Here is a 19,539-nt window from a genome sequence, read left to right as displayed (position 1 = left end):
TTCCATAATAATAGGTCTGAAGAATGAATTCAAATATTCTACACAAGGTTCACAAGTTATTTAGAATCATACCCCTTATAAATATTGAACCAAATGTTATCTTCATTTTTTTTTGCCCCAAAGTATTCACACAATTTAAACTTTGTCCCTAACATCCTCAATATTTCGTGTTTGTACACCACATTAGTTATCTCGCCACTAAACTTACAATTTTGTCACTATACGTGGTTCAAACTTTGCCTTCCACTATTTGCCATTATATGTGACTTGTCATTTTAAGTGGTTGCATCTGTCTTGACCGGTGATAGTTCAGTCCTCACCGATTTTTTCTTGAGTCTTTTCAGATCTCTCCTACCCATAACATAGAATAAGTATAGATCTATTGTATTTAGTAAAAAAAAAAAAAGAATATAAACTTACAATTTTGTCAAATCAAAGAACATGAATCATACAGGTAAAACTTCAAGATCACTCATTTCTTCCAAAACAATCCATCATCTGAAAACCATAACAGACTTCACTTTGTCAGAAATTGAGTACAATTGCAGGCAAAACTTTCTTCACTTTTTCTTGATGGTTGAGGCCCTGATCCCATATTAGGCAGATGTTTAAAATACTACTATAAGAATGCACAATCAGACAAAGTCATGGTTGTTTTGGTCAGGCTTTCAGCAGGGTCCTGTGAATTGCAATGGAGGATCTATCCATCATCATCATCATGCATTTGACAGACGAAATATGTGAAGAGATACTTGCTATCATTCTGTCTCCACGCCGCGCGTCGCTTGTAGCCTCTTACAATGGTGCATATTTACGTGGACGGTGTTCCATCATTATCCAACATTTCCCTGCACTACTATAGTTTCATTACTGTTGCTTTTTTGGCTCCCTGTGAAAATTCATCTGCTCAAGGCCTCAATTTGGAATTTAACGTCCAAGATTGAGTTCTGTTGCGTTTGAATACAAATTACTGAAGCTTGGTACTTCTTCCACGATATATTTTGGAATCTCTCCCGCGAACATATTTTTTAATTATTTTTTTATTTTATATATATTAAATCGTTATATTTTTTTATTATTTTTTATTTTATATATATCAAATCGTTACGTTAATTTTTTTTTATAAAAAATATAGAAAAATGCAATCCAAACAAAGTAGAATCCATGTTATATTTTGAGGATCAAGTGTCAATCATTTGTTCTTGTATTTAGGGTGGTGAATAGTCTGCGGGGTCCACTCCCTGCGGGACACACCTAAAAAAAAAAAAAAAAAAAAAAAAAAATTTGTTCTTGTATTTAGAGGGCTTGCTGTAAACAAAATTAATTTGTGGGTTATCTTCAATCACGACGCATAAAAAAAAATCTCGTCAAATTGGTTATCGACTAGGCAACGATGGACTTTCAGCACATACTTAAGAGGGTGATAAATTAATTGCAAAGAGGAATGAACTTAGGAAAAAAGAAAAGGAAAACAAAGGCATGTAATTGTTTGGATTACTAGTTTCGTGCGAACAAATTTTTGAGTTTTTCTGGGAATATCACTGAATTTTCAGCTATTTTTTTCATGTCACATACATTACTGCTTAAAAAAGTAAGAATAAATCTAATATACACCGACAATATATACACTATCATGATTGGATGCACGATACATATGCAAAATTTTGGTTTCAAATTCAATCGAATTATGTGTTATTCATCCACTAGTGAAAGTGTATACACTCTGTCAGTGTATAGAAAATTAATTCAAAAAGGTAATACAACATTGGGTTTGGAATTCTGGTTTGTTTGGATAGTGTATTATTTGAAATATTGTTTGGAATAATTACTGTAGAATTTTTTGTGATGTGATGTAGGTGAGATAAAAAGATGATGGAAAATATAAAAAGGTGGATTGGGAAATGTGTTTATGATGAAAGGGAAATATTATTTGAGATAAAAGCACTATCCAAACATTGTTTTTCTACAAAAGTACTCAAAAAATGCATCCAAACTGGCAGTAACATGGTATTAAGATTTTAAGACAACGAATAAAATTAATAAGGCAAATTTTGTTCTTTATTTTCCTCTCTTCTTTTCCAATAAAAGTTCTTTAATTTTCACATAAACCTCTTTGGGGAAGGTAACGGCGCTTTAATAGAATAGATGGCTGCAATCTGTGTAGCAATAACTGGTAAAAATTATTTGGTGGCTTGGTGCTAATTAACCATCTCTGCACAATATTATAAGAGGGCATTCTGTCAAATTTCAAAAGCAGCTAACTCGAATTGAATTGCATATTTGCCATTTGGACCAACCTCCAGGCAGTACCTAATTAAGCAGCCACTGCAGAATGATTTGGACATCAAGCAGAAACGCAGACAAATGAATTGAAGTACCACATCCTTAACTACTTCACCTAACAAAAAGGTTAGCATCTAACTAAAAGTCTTGATGAAGTTAAATAGGTATTCAACAATAGACCAATACTGAATTTGAAATCCACAATGAAACAAGAAGGAAATGCAGATGAATATTCTTCGTATACATATATCAATACAACCCCAAAGGAAACAAAAAAAAAAAAAATGGAAAAAGAAACAAGATGAGAAGATTGGCCTAACAGCAACAACAATCCCTTTTCAAGTCCACCACCTGCCCCAACATACCTGATTGTGCCATGACCTCCAAAATTTCCTATAGGTTAAATTTTGGACACCCCATTTTTATTTTTTTTTGAAACGTCTTGATCACAAGCGGCCCACATAGAGATAGACAAAACAGAAGGTTTCTGTTTGTGGTGTTGGGCCGTCAGAAAAAAGATCGACTGCCAACTGATGGGCTTTGATACCTGGCGCTCATGGTTTTTTTTCCTGGAGGCTTACCACAAATGCATTGGCATTCATAACCATAAATATTACCAAAGCATGAGAACATCCCAGTGCCACCATCTGTGTGCCTTCTCTTATGGTGCCCCGTCGACCGGAAGCTGCTCGACGCGTAACCGCGATCATACAGCGGCGGGAGCTCCGTTCGCCACCTCTCGAGCTTCGACCTAAGTCCTTCGACGCTTTCATCCAAGCTCCATCCATCCAACACCGAGCTCCGCTCCTCGTCCAACGGGTACTTCTTCTCGGCCATTGCTGCAGCCACCTCGGACGGCGAGGGCCCCACTTCGGAGTCCGACCAAAGAGAGTTAGCCTTCATTGGGGCCCCAAACACATACTTCCCATTTGCTTTCGGCCCACCATACTCGTATGCATTCAATTTAGGAACGGGCTTTCCAATAGCCATTTTTGGTGGCTCTTTCAGTGGAGGAATTGCTTTAGAGATCGTGACATATTTATCATCAACAGCCTTGTTTGTTGGTGGCTCACTTCCAATGTCAGACCCAGGCTTGGGATTGGCCCCTTTGGTTTTAACAGCTGGTTTTAAATCAGGGGCCTTGACAACAGGCTGCCGATCTTTGGGCCTAACATAGGAAGACTCTTTGCTAACAACGGAATCACTAAGCACCGAACCAGACTTGCCACCTCTTTTCCCTCTACTTTTAGGCTTCTCCCTGAGCTCTGCACCGCTGATCACCGAACTTGCCTTCCCTTTCTTTGGAAATCCCTTAAATGGTTCATTAGAAATGCTGATAATGGAATCATCCTTTTCAAGAGCTCCCTTCTTCTGAAGTGGGATTGCCACTACAGAGCCATTTGGAGATGTTTTATCAAATGTCACACGCTCGCTGCGTTCACTTTTTGTACGGCGCAGAATTGGCTTCACATTCGGTGCATTGGTGGTATTATTGTTGTTGTTGTTGTTGATGTTTGGATTCTGATTTTCGATCTTGGTGTGGTTGTTTTGAAGATGTGAATCATCCTCCCCCATTAGATCACGATAACCAACGGCTGAAGCGCTTAATTGTGTATACAAAGGCATGCTACGCATAGAGCTATCGAGTAATGTCACGCCAATGTTCAGTATTCCCTGTGGACGTCCTGATGGACGGCGTACCTGATCAAGGCATGCAATAACTTCCAGCATCACAAGTTATCCTCTAGAACGATATCATTCATTTTCCCATTGGCAATCAATCATTTTCAATAACAAAAAAGACGACCAGTAGGTTTGTATGTTTATAATGATTAAACTTGGGTCAAGTGTAACAATCATAATTTCTCGTGACAGGAAATATGAGACGAGTTGCATGGATGCCTGATCTAGATGCATATAAACATGGAAATTGTTAAAAAAAAAGAAGAAGAAGATCTAACGAACCCTTTAATCCTAAAATGGAAAGGGTGATTATATTCATATCAATAATGCTGAGAAAGAAAATGTACCTGAAGGGCAACGAATCGCATGCCAATATGGTTGTGGTGGCGTGATCGGAGGAGAGAGGGAATGAGGTTTCCGACGAGAACGCGAACGGTGCCAACGAGGGTGTCTTTGAACCAATGGACGGCATGGATTTCAATTTGGACGGCAGAGGTATCTTGTCGAAGAAAATCTTCATCAACCCTGAAAACAAATTTGTCATTCCAAGTAGGGTTAACATGGCCACCAGAATCCACACGGCTAGAGAGTTTTCGGGAGCTATTCACCCATGCAGTCGCATAGGTTTTCATTTTCTTGGAGACAGGCTCCAAATCTTGGGCTGAAATGACGTTGATTTCCAAAAGTTGGAAGGCTTTCAGGTTACGTGCCATGATTGATTATCCAAAAAGCTAGGACGCAAATTAATTTGAGGTTGTCTTTTCAAAGAGGACGATGATGATGTATTACGGTACAACGAATCTTTGGTCTAAGACGAGGAAGAAGAAGAAGGAAACGAAAAGGAGGAGGCAAGGAGAACAGATTCCACTCGCCGTCCGATAATGGGACGACGAGGGAGAGGCAGGCATGAATGCGAAGGAGGTACCGGGCGGAGTGGGGAAGGAGAGGATGGCCTCCCAAGAGAACATTCAAACCAGCGCATACGAAGGAGGAGAACTCAATCTCTCTTTTTGACCAATGTTCTCATCATCAACTGCCGGATTTTGTCATCCCTTAAATATGTTATATACATCTCCTAATTTTTGGCATTTTCATACAGTAGCAATGATCAATTTAAGGATAATGGTTAACAATCAAACGTAATTACTTTTACATTTGACTTCGACTTCGGTTTATTGTCATGACACATAGCTATGATTAATTAAGGTTTAATTAGCTAAGATTAATTCTTTTATTGTTGATAATTCTACTGGTAACTATTTTTTTTTTATCTTTTTTAAGGGATTTTATTGACTAGATTCTTAATAGACCGCTAGAAACAAAAAACTATACATCATATATATAGTCATGTCTAGGAATGCTTGGTCAGCTAATTAATCACAAATCAAGTTGGTCAATTTATTTAAAATTTAAACTCTCAAAATTAAAAATGATGGGAATGCTCAAAATTTCTTAGTTAGTTTAGTTACAAGGTTTCTTTTTGAACCTAAATTAAGCATATTTATTGTTTCATCTTCAAACCTTATCCCTGGTTCACAACTTAAAAGCACCTGCATGCATGCATGAGGATATTTCTTTGTATTCACTTCAACAAAGTCTATGATATGCTTTTATCTTGATTAAAAATGATGGGAAACAACATTGAGGAAAGAAAAATGAGGAGGGTTAATTCCATAAAGCCCCTCCAACTTTTTAATTCAAACAATCTGCCCCATCCATCTTTCGATTTTTCACACTTGAATTCAATCTCCTAACTGGTCTTTGATTACCATTTTCAAAAGGCTATTTGACCCTCAAAGAAAGACTAATTAAATAATGTTCCTAAGATTTCTAATTCATGAAGAAACATTAACGCATTTATATGTTCATCAATTCATCAATTTTTTTTTTGATGATTATCCATTGAATGCTCAATATTCTTGAATACGGAGCCCTTTACACTACAAACCTGAATTGATGGAAATTAGCATGACCAATATGATTAGAACAAAACATTTCCCCCAACAAGAAAAGGAACAAAAAGATTCAATTCTTTTGGCTGTGGGAGCCTGAACAATAGAGAGTGGCTTATTGGCCAACAAAGGTGCTCAAGATCGTGACACGTTTCTATCTGTTATGTACGTGGCCAATCCCACGCAAGATTTCTCATTTTCCAAGGCAGGAATAAGCATGTAACAAAGAGGACTTCCCCTCTCTTAAACCTTATGATCTCGTCCTAGTAAACTTTCATCTGGGAAATGATTTGAAGTCTAAACTCCACGCCAATTGATTGATGTTGCTGCAGCCTTGCTATTTCTTCATCCTCCAAAATTCCCAAGTTCCAAAAATATCATATTGCACTACTATTAATTCGATAATGAGTAAGCAAGCCTAAAGTTACAGCTCTTGATTGATCGAAGGTATGTGCATCTTTTTGTTGAATTTCAGGGATTTCTATCTCTGTAGCTAGTCATAGGTTTATGTCATTAGTACTAGTTAGTAATATAATTGTCTAATTGACTCTTGCATGCATATATTATTAATTAACAGAGTCAAAAGGTTCCGTTCTTTGTCTTTTCAATTTAATGGCAAAGTCTTCTGTTTCAGAACAAGAACATGAAAGATGATAAGTACTATATTACCATGTCGTTTTCTTTTATAAATAAAGGATGAAGCTTTTCGTAGAAATTCAACAGGGATAGAGCTTAGATTTCTATTCACGTGCATAGGCGGTGTTATTGCTTTCCTAGTTTTTTGTTGAAGAAAATCACGTGCATCTTGCAATTTTCCAAGCTGTTGCTATCTCTTACCATGTACACTTGAGTTTCAAGATTGATGAAGATGTCGACTTTTCACCTACTATCTTAATCCTTCCCACGCGGATTTCTTAATGCATTTTCTCTTAGTTTCAATTTGTTGAGATTTAATCAATTAAATCAATTCTTTTTTCATTAATTAATTTATTGTAATTCTTGGGTCCCATTTCTGATGACAGATCACATCTGGCACAGCCTCAAGCAAGAAGTGTATAATATTGATCAAAGATTCACAGATGCTATTAAGAACCTCATGGGCTCCTGTTAGGCAGACTTGGACCCTCTTCTCAGATATCTCCAATAGAGAATTTAACATAAGAAACAATACTAAGATAGACCGTGATGGTCTTGGTCACCTAACAGCAAAACTCTCATCCATCTTGAGCTCAGTTTCTTGCAACTCAACTTCACCCAATATTTCAAGTTTGTCTGAATTCAAATTAAAATCTGGGCGAAAAGTCTTTAGCAGAGCTCTATCTGACAGTAGTTTAGAAGGGTTGGCCTCAAATTCACATGAACTTGAAGAATTGTTCTTTTCAAGAATGTCGAGCGACGGGTGTTCAAGTGAGCAGCACAGTCTAATGTTGCACACAGAACCGTCTTTTTGTATATATAATAAGGACGATGGGGAGGAAGAAGTGATTGGAAATGAGGATTTGGCGGCAAAAATGTTGGCAGCGAGAGATGGGATTGCGGATTTGGGAAGTCCTAAATTCAGCTTTGGAAAGAATGCAATGGCCTCGATTGAGGAAGATGCAGATGAGGAAGAAGGAAAGGAAGAGACACTGGGTGAGTTTAAAGATTTGGGGATTGAAGGTGAAGCTATTAGTAGTCCGTGGCCTCTTGCTGGAGGACGTGGAGGTAATGATGATGGTGTTGATGGTGGTACTCTGGACTCTGGATCACCAAGATTTGATGAGAATGGTGATGTCGAGGAGCATTACAAGAGGATGATCAAAGAGGATCCTTCCAACCCTTTGTTCTTGAGGAACTATGCTCAATTTCTTAAGGTTAGTGCTCTTCTAGCTAGTTTTGTTCGTGATCTACTTGTTCTCAGCTTCTTCAATTGTTCATTGTCGTTAATTTCTGAAAAGAGTTAGGTGAGGTGGACTCTGCTCGCAGTGATAACAATACACACTCTAAAAGCAATTATCAGGAAGCAGATATAACTAATTTCTAGTCCTCTTCTAACTAAGCCCCACACAAATTAATTTCTGTTTCCAAAAAGGACAGTGTTTCAGATATTTCTATATTAGTAGGCCCAATGAATCCGCGAGCTTGCTTCGAGTTCCTGAAATGATGGCCCCCCGGCGTGCGCGTTGATAATACTATGTTCTCTTCTTTTTGGTCCTTTGGGGATTATACTGCATTCTCCAAATTATTGTGGTGCAGGGCTACAGTTTGGATGCTTCTGTGCTTCTTTAGTTTGTGAGCAAGTTTGTAAAGGGTGCAAGTCTTAATAGCCATTTGTTCTGCCTAGAAACATTTAGAGAATATTAGCCTAGCATACCATATTCAAGGAGGTTGGATTCAACTTGAAGTTGGTTGGATTTGAGCAGGGGTTTATTTTATTTACACAAATTTGATACTTTTATTGGAAATCACTTTTTTTTTTTAAATTATAGGAATATATGATTACAGAAATATAAGGAAAGTCATATCTTAAAATCAGCCATTTCTTTCTGTTCGACTACTTTTTCTTTTTTCCCACAAATTTTCTCAACTCTTCCTTCTACTTCTCCTCCAGATTTTCCAACTGAACAACCTATTCACATTTGATGCAGTGCAGCTTCAAGCAAAGGAGCCCTGTGTACCGTCATATCAGGATCTGATAGGAGAATGTGATTAGCGTCAATGAACCTATACAGTTGCCTAAATTGAAATGCATATTGCTCGCCATTGAGAAATAATTATGTCAGTTTCTGGAATTAGAATCTGTTAAAATTTAGAATGCATCAAAGTTCAGCACAATATATAAGTATTTAGAAGCATGCAGTCTGAGGGATGAAGCTGGATTATGTTTATTCTCAGTGGACTTCCACCAACCACAGAATGTATGTAGCATTTGAGCTATAGGCTTGCCCTGATAAACCTACATGTTTTCCCTAATTAGCTGGATTCACACATTTCCAGAATTAAGATTGTATTTTAGGCTGTTGGTCTCACCTCCTGTTGCCCCTCCTCTTTCCCATTGCAACACCAACGAAGCTATTAGTCCAAAGGAAATGGGTGAGGGAAATTAAAAAATATCACAAGAATTTCGTACTACAGCTTTTTTTTTTTCATTCTTATATCTTGTTGATGCTGAATGTGATTGATGGTATTGCCTAACAGTCCAAGGGGGAACTTTCTGGAGCTGAGGAATGTTACTTTCATGCTACACTTGCCGATCCTAAAGATGGGGAAATCATGCTTCAGTATGCTAAACTGGTGTGGGAGCTCCATAATGACAAAGACAAAGCCTTAAAGTACTTTAAAAAGGCAGCTTGTGCAGCTCCTGAAGATAGGTACATGCTTAAACAAGGCATCAGTAGTGCGAGGATATCCAATTTTGCCCTCCTCAGAGCAGAGTGCATGTTTGTATGGGGGGATTTTCTGTCTCATTCTTACGTGCAAGAACAGGATTTTTTAGTAGCTGAAAACTAGACTAGACACTCATCGTAAACTTTCAGATAATTCAGCTTCTCTAGCATTCTCACTGTCTAGATGATAAAAGCATGCTTTAGTTACTGAGCTAAAGGTTTTGTCTAACTGGTTGTATTATCCATATGACCACCAATTACTCCGTGCAATTCTCTGTCTCCATATCTAAATCAGCTCATTCATGTGCTTGATTGCTGATCTTTGTTTTTCCTTTTGCAGCCATGTGCTGGCAGCATATGCCAGTTTCCTGTGGGAATTAGATGAAGATGAAGATGAAGTGGAAAGCAGCTCATCAAATGAGCAGAGACAGGTTTTTATGTTTGTACAATAATTTTGTCCTTCAAAATGCTCGTTTGTGTCTTTGGCGTAAATTTATAATCGTTGGGATTTGTTAGGTTGAAGAATTTGGTGGTCAAATGGATCAATGTCACTCAGAATTTGCTGAAGACCAAAGACCAGCTAGCCCCCCATTACATCTTGCAACAGGGCTTGGAATTGACATGGCTGGTTTTGGCGGTACCATGGGGTATGCTGATTGTATGAAAGTAGACTTCAGTGACAGTATTAACGTCGAAGAGTACTATAGGAGGATGATTGAAGAGAACCCTTCCAACCCTTTGTTTCTGAGGAATTATGCACAGTACCTTTGTGAGGTTGTACCTATATTTCCTTTCTTTTCTTTTTTTTTTCTTTTTTCTTGTAACTGATCTAGATACTGTACAGTTGATTAAGCATAACACAGGTCCATGTTACTGTCTTTCCTCCAAAACACTAATTTATAGGCCTTTAGACCTAAATTTGATCGTCATCAAATTTCAGCAATTTACTTGATTATTCAAGTTTTCACATTATCTTTTAATTTCTAATTGTGATCGAAAAAATTAAATCATTTGATAACCTAGTACCTTGCAGTAGCATCTTGACATAGGTGTATATTGGATGTGATTATTTTCCAGTCAATCAGCAACATCTATGTAACCTATATTAGAACTGGGCCAAGGGGGCCTAGAGGGAGAGAAACCAACCTCTAGACCAGAGGTCTTCAGGCTTTTGCGTGGTCTATCGTGCATTTGCCTGCAATGTTAAAGAACTCAGGCTTTCTGTTTTCTGTATCATTTACACCTAGTTGTCTCTGGGGTCACATGAATTCACTCCTTGTTATTCTAATTTATTGTCTCTCTTTAAGAGAACATTGAATTCACTGTTTGTGAGAATATTTTCCACTTGCAGACCCAGGGAGACCTTCAAGCAGCTGAAGAATACTACTTGCGCGCAATGCATTTAGATCCTAGTGATGGAGAAATAACATTACAGTATGCTAAGGTAATATGGGAACTTCGTCAAGACAGACATGAAGCATTACCCTTCTTCAAGCAAGCAGTTCAAGCTGCACCACAGAACAGGTAAGGATGATTCCAGTCTACAAGTACTGCAAATGTTAGGCCATTTTGTCAGGAACACTAGTAGAAAATGCATGTGATTATCAGAAGGATATTGGGGTTTCTTGTTTTCCCTCCTGAAGATGCGGCTTCTTTTGTGTGATGTTTTTGGTGCCTAAATCTACTGTTTGTTTTCTTGTTTGCAGCGATGTGCTTGCAGCATATGCCAGTTTTCTCTGGGAAACAGAAGAGGATGAAGAGGAGGATTTGGGGTTGCGGGAGAACGACCATGTGGCAGTACCCCATGGAACAGGTACTACTGCAAATGCTTGAAACCTTAAACAAGTTGCTGCCTGATTACCTGAGTTTTGAGTCCTAACTAATTCTCGAAAAGTCGACCCTGTTTCACTAATGGTGCTTTTGTAGTCATCTGCATCTTAACAGAAAAGAGAAAATAAATGTACCACAAAGAGATGCTACTCACTTGAGCTGATGTACTACACGGAATGGCTTGCATGGAATGCGAATGGTCTTAGAATAAAATCGCATCGCGACATGAAGGTTTGTGATCTAATAAGTTGGAAGTTTTCAACATGAACAGTCTTCCTTTCCTGTAAAAGGTTAAGTCAGGCGCAGAAACATATCATTAGAAAAGAGTTAACGGAATAGTCTTGGAGTAAATGTAGAATATGCCTTGCAGGAAGGCACTGAAAAATAGAGCAATGGATAATTTTACAAGCTAATTCCATTTCACCTATCTTCTCCTTGCTTTTGATGTATATAACATTTTTGGAATTGCTTTTCTGCTATTTGGCTTTTTCTCATTTGTACTCGGGAAAAAGGTGCAAACATTTTGGCCATAATAACTATAAGAGTACCGTAGGCATTCAGGATATATTTTCAGAATATATCAGAATATTAGATAAATCAAGCTAATTTCCTTTATCCTTGTATAGTAATTTGAATAAGCCAATCGAACAAACTCTCTCTGTTTTTTTTTTTTTTTTTTTTTTTTTAGTACGGGGGGTTTTTGTTGATTCCTCTATGCGAATTTATATGCCCAAAGGCTTCCATTAATTAAGTTCTTGCATACGAACTGTTTATGGCGAATATAACCAACAAGCGAGAGGAATCTCAAGGCGGCAGGATGCCTTTTTTTCCTTGTTCCTACTAACTGTTTTTTCTGAAGACTTTTATGGTTTTAATGCTGAAACAGTTTAACAAGTGGTTGGTAAGATCCTTTGTCTGTAACTCATAGGGTATGAATTCGAGTCATCAAGGGGTAAGTGAGAAATCACTATTGATTCTTTGTTTTTAAAAAAAAAAAAAAAAAAGTGGTTCTTTTGGAGTTATCCAAACTTAGATTCTGACCTTTTGCAACGCATGAAATCTCTCTAACGAGTGTGGTTGGTCAACTTTTAAAGGTGAAAAATAATAAGAATGGCACAGGTTCCATTATAATGGCAAGGTTACTGTAGACATGAATTCGTCTTACCTTTCTGTAGCCACAAAATAGTTGATTATAAAAAAACGTTTTCTTTCTAATTGTGAAAACTGTTGTTCAGCCGTTGCACAACTTTCTTTCCGTTCGATTGTTGGTGCTGGACAGGGAAAAAGGGCTCCAATCTTTTAAATCCTATGTAATGCCTTGAATCTAGGCACCTGGGTACTGAAACAACCGGCTACTCTTGATCAAATTTGATTCTCTAATTGCTCCTCGGATCTAGTCTAGAGTTCAAGTGCCTCCTCACCGTTTGTGGTCCTTGCACATTAGATATAACTCTGCACTTTCTCTAGCCCTGATCGGCTATCGATTTACCACTTGCCTGTGTTTCTTGTTGAATGTTTATCTACGCTGAGGTCCAGTATAGCATTCTTTATTGAATTTACATCTTCATGGTAGTTTGTTCATCTTCTACCGCGTAACTGGGCAAGTTCTAGCCATTATCATGGAGAATAATTCATGCACAAAATGCACTCAAACCATTTTAATAACTAGCACCGTCAATGTACATCTGTATACGGAAACGATGCCACGATTGCGTATAGCAGCAGGGCTCCGGAGCATCGGAGGGAAAGTCGAGATTAAAAACTGCACCAGAAAAACTGAAGAGATATCAACAAAGCATCGCCCCGTAAAATCTACGCACTAAGTAATGACTGCGTCAGTGTGCTTGTATCAAGACGGATATTCATTTGATAAACTGCCCCAAAAGAACATATTGGCATGATTCTTTTTAATGCATCTAATTGGAAACACTAGTATAAATATACTTAATCTCGGGAGCTATGAAAGGTGAAATAGCAAATTCAAATAGGCTCAAAACTTTTCACCCTTTGAAATAAAATCTTGTATTTATTCCGAAGAGCTCTGCCCGTTTCTTAATCCCTGGTGGCTGCTGGAAAATACTCTTTCTTGACGAGGACCTTGTCGGTAGAAGCCATTTGCCCTTGGTCTAATGTAGTCTCGGTCATTTCCGTCTTGGCTGTTACCCCGACCAAAACCACGACCACCAAAGCGTCCCCTTGCTCCATCCATCTGGTAGCTAATCCTGCCCCTACCCCTTCCTCCTAAAACACAACAATTTACACATAAAAGATTAGTCCAGTAAATTCACTAAAAGCAAGAGAAAATCTGTCGTGCCATAAACGTTTTGACTGCCAAAACCATAATAACATGGATGAAACACAAAAATTATTGTCGCATCATATAATTTTTACAACAGCCTTGGCAACAAGTATGCCACCTGAAAACACAGATAACTTTAAAATCAACTGCACGCTGATTGTTAGGCACAGCAAATACACAAGGATGGATTTCGTGTAGGTTGGTTTGACACCCTATAATTCTCCAGACTCAACTCCTTAAAACTAAGAGGGAAAAAGGTTCAAGCCTATATAAGTTCCTCGTAATGAAGATACTTGCATGAGCAGGATCGCCAAAACTGACTTTGACGCATAGATGCATCAGATATGAACATTCCAGGGGCATGGGAGTGTTATGATAGAGAAAAGTTTATTATGATGATGTTGTTTGTGTTGCAGTAACAAAATCTGAGAAAAAATCTAGAAACCTCTTTTTTTTTTTTAGTGAAAAGAAAATCCAGGTACATACTTCCTCGAATAGGGATGCCTCTGTTCGGTCTCCGGCCTTCAATGTATAGTTGGTGCCCAGCTATCTGCACCGTAGATGCCTGCAAAGAAATCAGCAGCATAAAATGCCTAGATTACAGGCAAATTCAATGATGTGCCAAACAATCATAATGCAAATTAAAATCCAGATGAAAAAACTTTAAAAAGAAAATCATCGAAGTAACAGAAGATGAATAAAAAGTCTAATCAAAAGAACTGTTACACGACATTTTAACTTTAAACACAACTAGAGAATTCCATTATTTTGTTCACCAGAAGCAGAAAGAAACTAGAGAATTTCTTTAACAAAGCTCCTCTGATAATATACATAGCTATATATATATATATATATATAGAGAGAGAGAGAGAGAGAGAGAGAGAGAGAGATGATATAATACTGGAATGAACTATTAAAACAACCCCCCCCCCTCCTCCCAAAAAAAAATGCATTAGGTACTTGATTAAAAAGCTCTATAACTGTGCATCAAACTTCTGCATTACAATACTTGTAATTCAAAATTTTTGAACAAATACAGACCTTAATTGCATTCTGGACACCAGCAATATCTTCGAATTCGACAAATGCATAGCAGATATCAATATCCTGGACAGTAGTTATGCATAATTTTGAAGGTCAGTTTTGCTGCAGTCTACACAAGGCGTCATGATGTAAATTAGGACAAGTGAAAAGTACAAACCTTCCGCGTTCTGATGGCCACACCATCAGGCTTAAGTCTGCCAAATTTCTTAAATTCCTCCTCAATTTCAGAAGGACCCATAGTAGTTGGTACATTTCTAACATATACTGATTTCACTTCAACTGCAGACAATAGAGAAATTCTTAAAATGGAAAAAGTCTTTTGGAATGAGTGATTGATAAATTCAACTACTAACACATATTTCCAACAAGTACTCCAGATACAGACACCAACCCATACAAAGAACTGAAGTTTTTAGTGAAGTAACAGTCACCTTCATCTTCAGCACCCGAGGCTTCTTCCACATGATCCATTCCAGTCCTTTCAACACTATTTGATGATTCAATAGGCAGCTGACTAGGGGGGTCAGATACATGGTGCCAATCCGTAGATGCGGGTGCATTCTTGTTAAAGGCAGACTGAGGAGGAATAGCTTGAGCAGTTTGTCCTTTTGCAACCTGTAACTCCGAAAAGTTGAAGCAAATAATGTAAGTGATTAAAGTATTAAAAATGTTAAACAACTTGTAACACAAAAAGATAAATATAGTTGCATACAATAGAAGCATAGGTGTGCTTCTGAGGCTCCCCAACTGGCTCGTCGACAGCAATAGATAAATGGTCTTGCACCGAATTCATTGCACTCTGAAGTGAACCATTTGATTGTACAGCAAAATTGTCTTCCAGAATGTTGTCAGCTTCAGGGACATTTTTCAACCTTTCATCCGGAAAATTATAGCTATCAACAGGACCGTTTTCTTCGATTGTTGAAGCAGCAACAAATTCCCTTCCCTGAATGTCTCCACCCAGCACATAGTTGGGTACTGCAGAAGCCATGATTCAGGTCAAAAAAGAAAAAAAAAAACCTTATGTTCATTACACTTGACACCAGATTGCATCTGATTTGGCATAACTGAAAGCAGCAATTCCATTTAAGCATCATAATTGATGGATAAGACTCAACCAAGTTGGACAACCTTTGTGCAGCTCTTATGCTGAATAACACATATTAAACAAATTCTGTTGAATGTAGGTAACAACAAAGCTAGCAAAAGCCTAATGTTTTTAATTTATAAAGGTGTGTGAAGAAATAATAGGATTTATCTTCTAGACGTTTATGAAAAAATAATGGATTTATCTTCTAGATTCTACTTGAAATATTTTAGAAAAGAATCAGCCCAAATCATTATACCTTGTTCTCGAATACCAGTTGGTGCATTTAGCTTGGAGTCAAGATTGCTCTGTGGCAAATAGGCCACTGAATGCTGGACATGGTTTTCATCATCAACAAAATGAAATATATCATTAAGAACAAAGTAACCTTTTTCCTGAGGAGCAAGGAAAAAGGTTTGCACAAACTTTCTCCTTCCCTTGAAATCTTTTACATGCACGGAACCTGAAACCATCACCAAAACTCCACCGTTCCAAGACTCCAAGGAATGAGCTGTCTTAATTTCTATAGCAGTATAATTGAGTGACATAATAAGCGTGTGGATATGCTGCAAAATGACACAGGTAACATTATGTGAAAACATTTGGAATTTAAATTTGAGCAAGTTCCTGAAAGGGAACAATCAGGAGACCAAGTAGAACAACACAAATACGAATGGATTTAGATACGTGCTAAATAACATCCCTGTATATAACAAGCGCTTAGGGAGCAAGAAGGCATGGGAAAACATATGATTACTATGCGAAGCTTGTCCTAGATGTTCATGATGGAAGACGAACTTTCTACAACATATGCAACAACAGCAATTGATTATCTATATATATATCATGATGTCACATGCATTAATATCAACTGCACTGAAGTAAGTGGAAGTAAAGTACAGACAATATGCCAACCAAGATTCGACAAGCACTGCAAGATGCAATATAACTCCACTTCACCAGCAACTTAACCATAAATTAATTCCAAAAAAAAAGAAACTTAACCATAAGTTAAAGTTGGAACATCAAAATCAGATGTAATCTGACAAGAACAAAGAAATGCAGTTCTCAACTCTCTATAAAGCATTACAATTTCTCAGAGACACAGATGGCAAGCAAGACTTAGCACCATAGTTTCTCTCCATAATCCACCATATATGTACTGAAATGACTTGGATCTACTCATATATTCTTCACTAGCAAGACCGAAATAGAGTAGAGCATACCAGCATTGATGTGGCGGTATCCCTGGTATTTCCATCAATCCGAAGTACAGTGCTAGCATCACTGTAGAACTGGTGAACAAATTCTGGCTGTTGCTGTAGGACCTGATAGTACTGCCCAACAAAGTATGTCCCAACCTAAATATCGCAACCAAAAAATTAAGCAAATGAAGAACTCAAAAAATAGTTAAAAAAGAGATTTAAAACTTCAAATGCAGATTGATAATAACAAATTCGTGCTCTAGAAATTACACAGTCCAGATGAGCGTCTCAACCAGAAGACGCCAATATTGTTACCAGTATATTATTCCCAACCCCCCACCCCTGCCCCCTTCCCTTCATAGACAATTTTCAATCCAAAAAATCAAACAAGTCCAACAAAAAATGAACTGAAAACACCGGACTATACAACCCCCTATCCGTTCAGAGTACTAACAAGCATTTTGTATTTTTTTTTTCTCGAAAGACACGAAAACACATCCACAAACACCAGAGTCAATAAGATGCTGTGCCAATTGCACGTAATATTGTACAATACACATAGAAACAAGATAGACCTCCATCTATAAATCCCCTGATTCACACAACTCTGTAGATTGATTACAAAAACTTTCTACCTTATACCCAAAACACACATCAAAAGAGTCCTCCGAGCAACCCTAACTGGTACCAAATGCATGTTGTATTGTACAATGCTCATTAAATAAAGCAACCCAAAATCCAATATATCCCAACAGTCCAACATTCACATCTAAACCTTCTCTCTCACACACTCACGCACACACTTTTCCGTGAAGCCAAGCCAGCTGAACCTTGACATGCAAAGCATACACGGATTCAGAAAATCCCAGCAATATACTGTTTTCCACACACAGTGGAGGTGGAAGTGGAGATTTCCTAGTAAAATACCTGAGCAGCAGTGACGGGCAAGTGAAACGGAGTAGCCATTGCTATCGGGATTGAAAGAATCCAATCCCAAAATCGAGTTCAGAGAAAAACAAAACAAAATTAAATTAAAAAACCCTAGATCTGCAAAATGGGGAAAAATTCAGCAGCAAGATCCAGAAATTCCCAATCCAAAAACCCCTAACTAAGATTCCCGCATTCCCATTCCTCTTCTCTCACGACTACTAACATCCAGAACGACGCAGCAGCAGTAGAACTGGAGTAGAGTTGGAGCAGTAGTGTGTGTTTGTGGTGGTGTTTTAGTGCGTGACACTGCGACCAGTGTGGCGTTTTATGTACATATATATTTATACGTATATTTACGTTAAATTGTGGGCGTCATCGAGACCACTGGATTTGAGCTGCGTTTCGCTTTTTGGTTTTTTGTCTCGGCATAAAGTTGAAACCACACAGACGCGTAAATTGGCTTTTTGTAGTGTGTGTTTGTGTGTGTGTGTGTGAGTGAGATTGTGGGGGATTAGTAGAGTAATTAGTTGTGGCTAGGGGTGTTTCGCGAATCGAATCGCAAGTACGAGCTCGAATCGAGCTCGTCAATATCGAGTTCGAATCGAGTTTGAGCTAATTAAGTCGATCTCGAACTCAAAAACATTAAGCTCGTTGGCTCGCGAGCGGCTCACGAGCTCAATTATATATATATTTTTTATTTTTTATTTTAATAGTAAAATTACATATATATTTCTAATATTTTATTATTTGTTAAAAAAAATAGTTTTATTCATTTTTTTAACATTTTTTTTTATTTATTAAAAATAAAATAATAATAAATTTTTTTTTTTAAGCTCGAACTTGAGCTTGATATTTTGAGCTCGTCGAGCTCGAGCTTCACAAAATTAACTCGAGCTCGACTCATTTGCATCCCTAGTTGTGGCCTGGATGCACTGCTATTACACTTTTTCTTTCATCTTTTATTTCTTCTTATGGTTAAATGCACTTTGCTCCCTTGAAAGTTGGGAGGTTTGTTCACTTTGCCCCCTTCAACTTTAGAAAATAGGCACTTGGCACCCCCCATATTAACAATCAACATAGTCTCAACCAAATGCTTATTGGAGAAGAATTAATTGAAAAGACCATTTTATTTTATCATGTACGCCGGGAGGGGGGGGGGGGGGGGGGAGGGGGGAGGGAGATTGGCCGGTGAAATTATAGAATTGACCTGCAATCAAAGGGAATTAAAAACGGTGTATATCATATGACTCGAAAAAAATTAGAGAAACAAATAGGATGGAAACATTGAGGTCTTAATTGTGCTTTAAAAAAAAAGTTTCCCTTAACTTAAAAATCAAGGGTCTATTTAATGGGTGTCTATTGGACTCGTTAAGATATATTTGAAGTATCATATTTTTTTAAAATATAAAATTAATTAAAATAAATAAATAACTATAAAGGATGACAGGTAAAATCAATTTGCTCCATCATGACGAGGTCTATTGTGCATAGTTGAGTGGCAAATTTAGGGAAAAAGAGATAGTTCCAAAGTGCAACAAGTGAAAAAGGCAAATAGTGGTCAATTCGTGCATCTTAAATAGGTTATAGTGGTCATTATTGATGGGTCAAAATTTAACCATTAAGAACAATAAAGGCTGAGATTACAGGTGTTCTATAGGGGTATTTTGGTAACAAAATTGTGATGTTACCATTATATTATGCTTGAAAGTACAGCGGGGGCAAAGTCAATTGAGCCCTTTTGGGTTTTTGACCAATCACTTTTTTCCTTTTCAGGTTACTTGTTAGGACTTAGCGGTAGAATTAAATCTTGTTGCATGTGGTAAATAATTGGTTCAGTTGTGGGTCAGGGTTGGACGATTGT

At 37.6% G+C, this 19,539-nt stretch overlaps 3 protein-coding genes across 3 annotated transcripts; 1 reads left to right on the top strand and 2 right to left on the bottom strand.

Annotated features, from left to right (window-relative positions):
- Positions 1-2,240: 2,240 nt before the first annotated feature.
- Positions 2,241-4,679, bottom strand: LOC113737951 (uncharacterized). The gene is made up of 3 exons (XM_027265086.1): positions 4,314-4,679; positions 2,831-3,984; positions 2,241-2,325 (listed from the first exon to the last, which is right to left on the bottom strand). The coding sequence occupies exons 1-3, from the start codon at positions 4,677-4,679 to the stop codon at positions 2,241-2,243; spliced, it is 1,605 nt and encodes a 534-aa protein (XP_027120887.1).
- Positions 4,680-6,170: 1,491 nt separating this feature from the next.
- LOC113736533 (uncharacterized) lies at positions 6,171-11,540 on the top strand. Its single transcript, XM_027263556.2, has 8 exons — positions 6,171-6,365; positions 6,941-7,771; positions 9,096-9,268; positions 9,624-9,714; positions 9,800-10,057; positions 10,635-10,807; positions 10,990-11,096; positions 11,210-11,540. The coding sequence occupies exons 2-8, from the start codon at positions 6,998-7,000 to the stop codon at positions 11,239-11,241; spliced, it is 1,608 nt and encodes a 535-aa protein (XP_027119357.1). The 5' UTR covers positions 6,171-6,365; positions 6,941-6,997; the 3' UTR covers positions 11,242-11,540.
- A 1,417-nt stretch (positions 11,541-12,957) lies between these two features.
- On the bottom strand, positions 12,958-17,991 carry LOC113736227 (nuclear transport factor 2-like). Its single transcript, XM_027263102.2, has 9 exons — positions 17,676-17,991; positions 16,770-16,904; positions 15,803-16,109; positions 15,169-15,434; positions 14,888-15,071; positions 14,614-14,735; positions 14,454-14,519; positions 13,899-13,977; positions 12,958-13,354 (listed from the first exon to the last, which is right to left on the bottom strand). The coding sequence occupies exons 1-9, from the start codon at positions 17,712-17,714 to the stop codon at positions 13,140-13,142; spliced, it is 1,413 nt and encodes a 470-aa protein (XP_027118903.1). The 5' UTR covers positions 17,715-17,991; the 3' UTR covers positions 12,958-13,139.
- Positions 17,992-19,539: the final 1,548 nt, after the last annotated feature.

Source organism: Coffea arabica, chromosome 3e (assembly GCF_036785885.1).
Source record: "Coffea arabica cultivar ET-39 chromosome 3e, Coffea Arabica ET-39 HiFi, whole genome shotgun sequence".
In the NCBI taxonomy this organism is placed as follows: Eukaryota; Viridiplantae; Streptophyta; class Magnoliopsida; order Gentianales; family Rubiaceae; genus Coffea; species Coffea arabica.
Note: the sequence above shows the minus strand (reverse complement) of the source record. Positions and strands in the feature narration are given on the sequence as shown.

What these genes read in the sequence shown, in the direction of transcription:
- LOC113737951 (XM_027265086.1), bottom strand. Translation starts at nt 4,679, where the DNA reads ATGGCACGTAACCTGAAAGCCTTCCAACTTTTGGAAATCAACGTCATT. An exon ending in TGCGATTCGTTGCCCTTCAG is followed by an intron (nt 3,985 to 4,313) that starts GTACATTTTCTT and finishes TGCCTTGATCAG; the next exon opens with GTACGCCGTCCATCAGGACG. An exon ending in AAAAAAACCATGAGCGCCAG is followed by an intron (nt 2,326 to 2,830) that starts GTATCAAAGCCC and finishes ATCATTCTGCAG; the next exon opens with TGGCTGCTTAATTAGGTACT.
- LOC113736533 (XM_027263556.2), top strand. Translation starts at nt 6,998, where the DNA reads ATGCTATTAAGAACCTCATGGGCTCCTGTTAGGCAGACTTGGACCCTC. An exon ending in CATCAAATGAGCAGAGACAG is followed by an intron (nt 9,715 to 9,799) that starts GTTTTTATGTTT and finishes GGGATTTGTTAG; the next exon opens with GTTGAAGAATTTGGTGGTCA. An exon ending in ATGCACAGTACCTTTGTGAG is followed by an intron (nt 10,058 to 10,634) that starts GTTGTACCTATA and finishes TTCCACTTGCAG; the next exon opens with ACCCAGGGAGACCTTCAAGC.
- LOC113736227 (XM_027263102.2), bottom strand. Translation starts at nt 17,714, where the DNA reads ATGGCTACTCCGTTTCACTTGCCCGTCACTGCTGCTCAG. An exon ending in ATACCGCCACATCAATGCTG is followed by an intron (nt 16,110 to 16,769) that starts GTATGCTCTACT and finishes GTCATTTTGCAG; the next exon opens with CATATCCACACGCTTATTAT. An exon ending in TGGCCATCAGAACGCGGAAG is followed by an intron (nt 14,520 to 14,613) that starts GTTTGTACTTTT and finishes ACTACTGTCCAG; the next exon opens with GATATTGATATCTGCTATGC.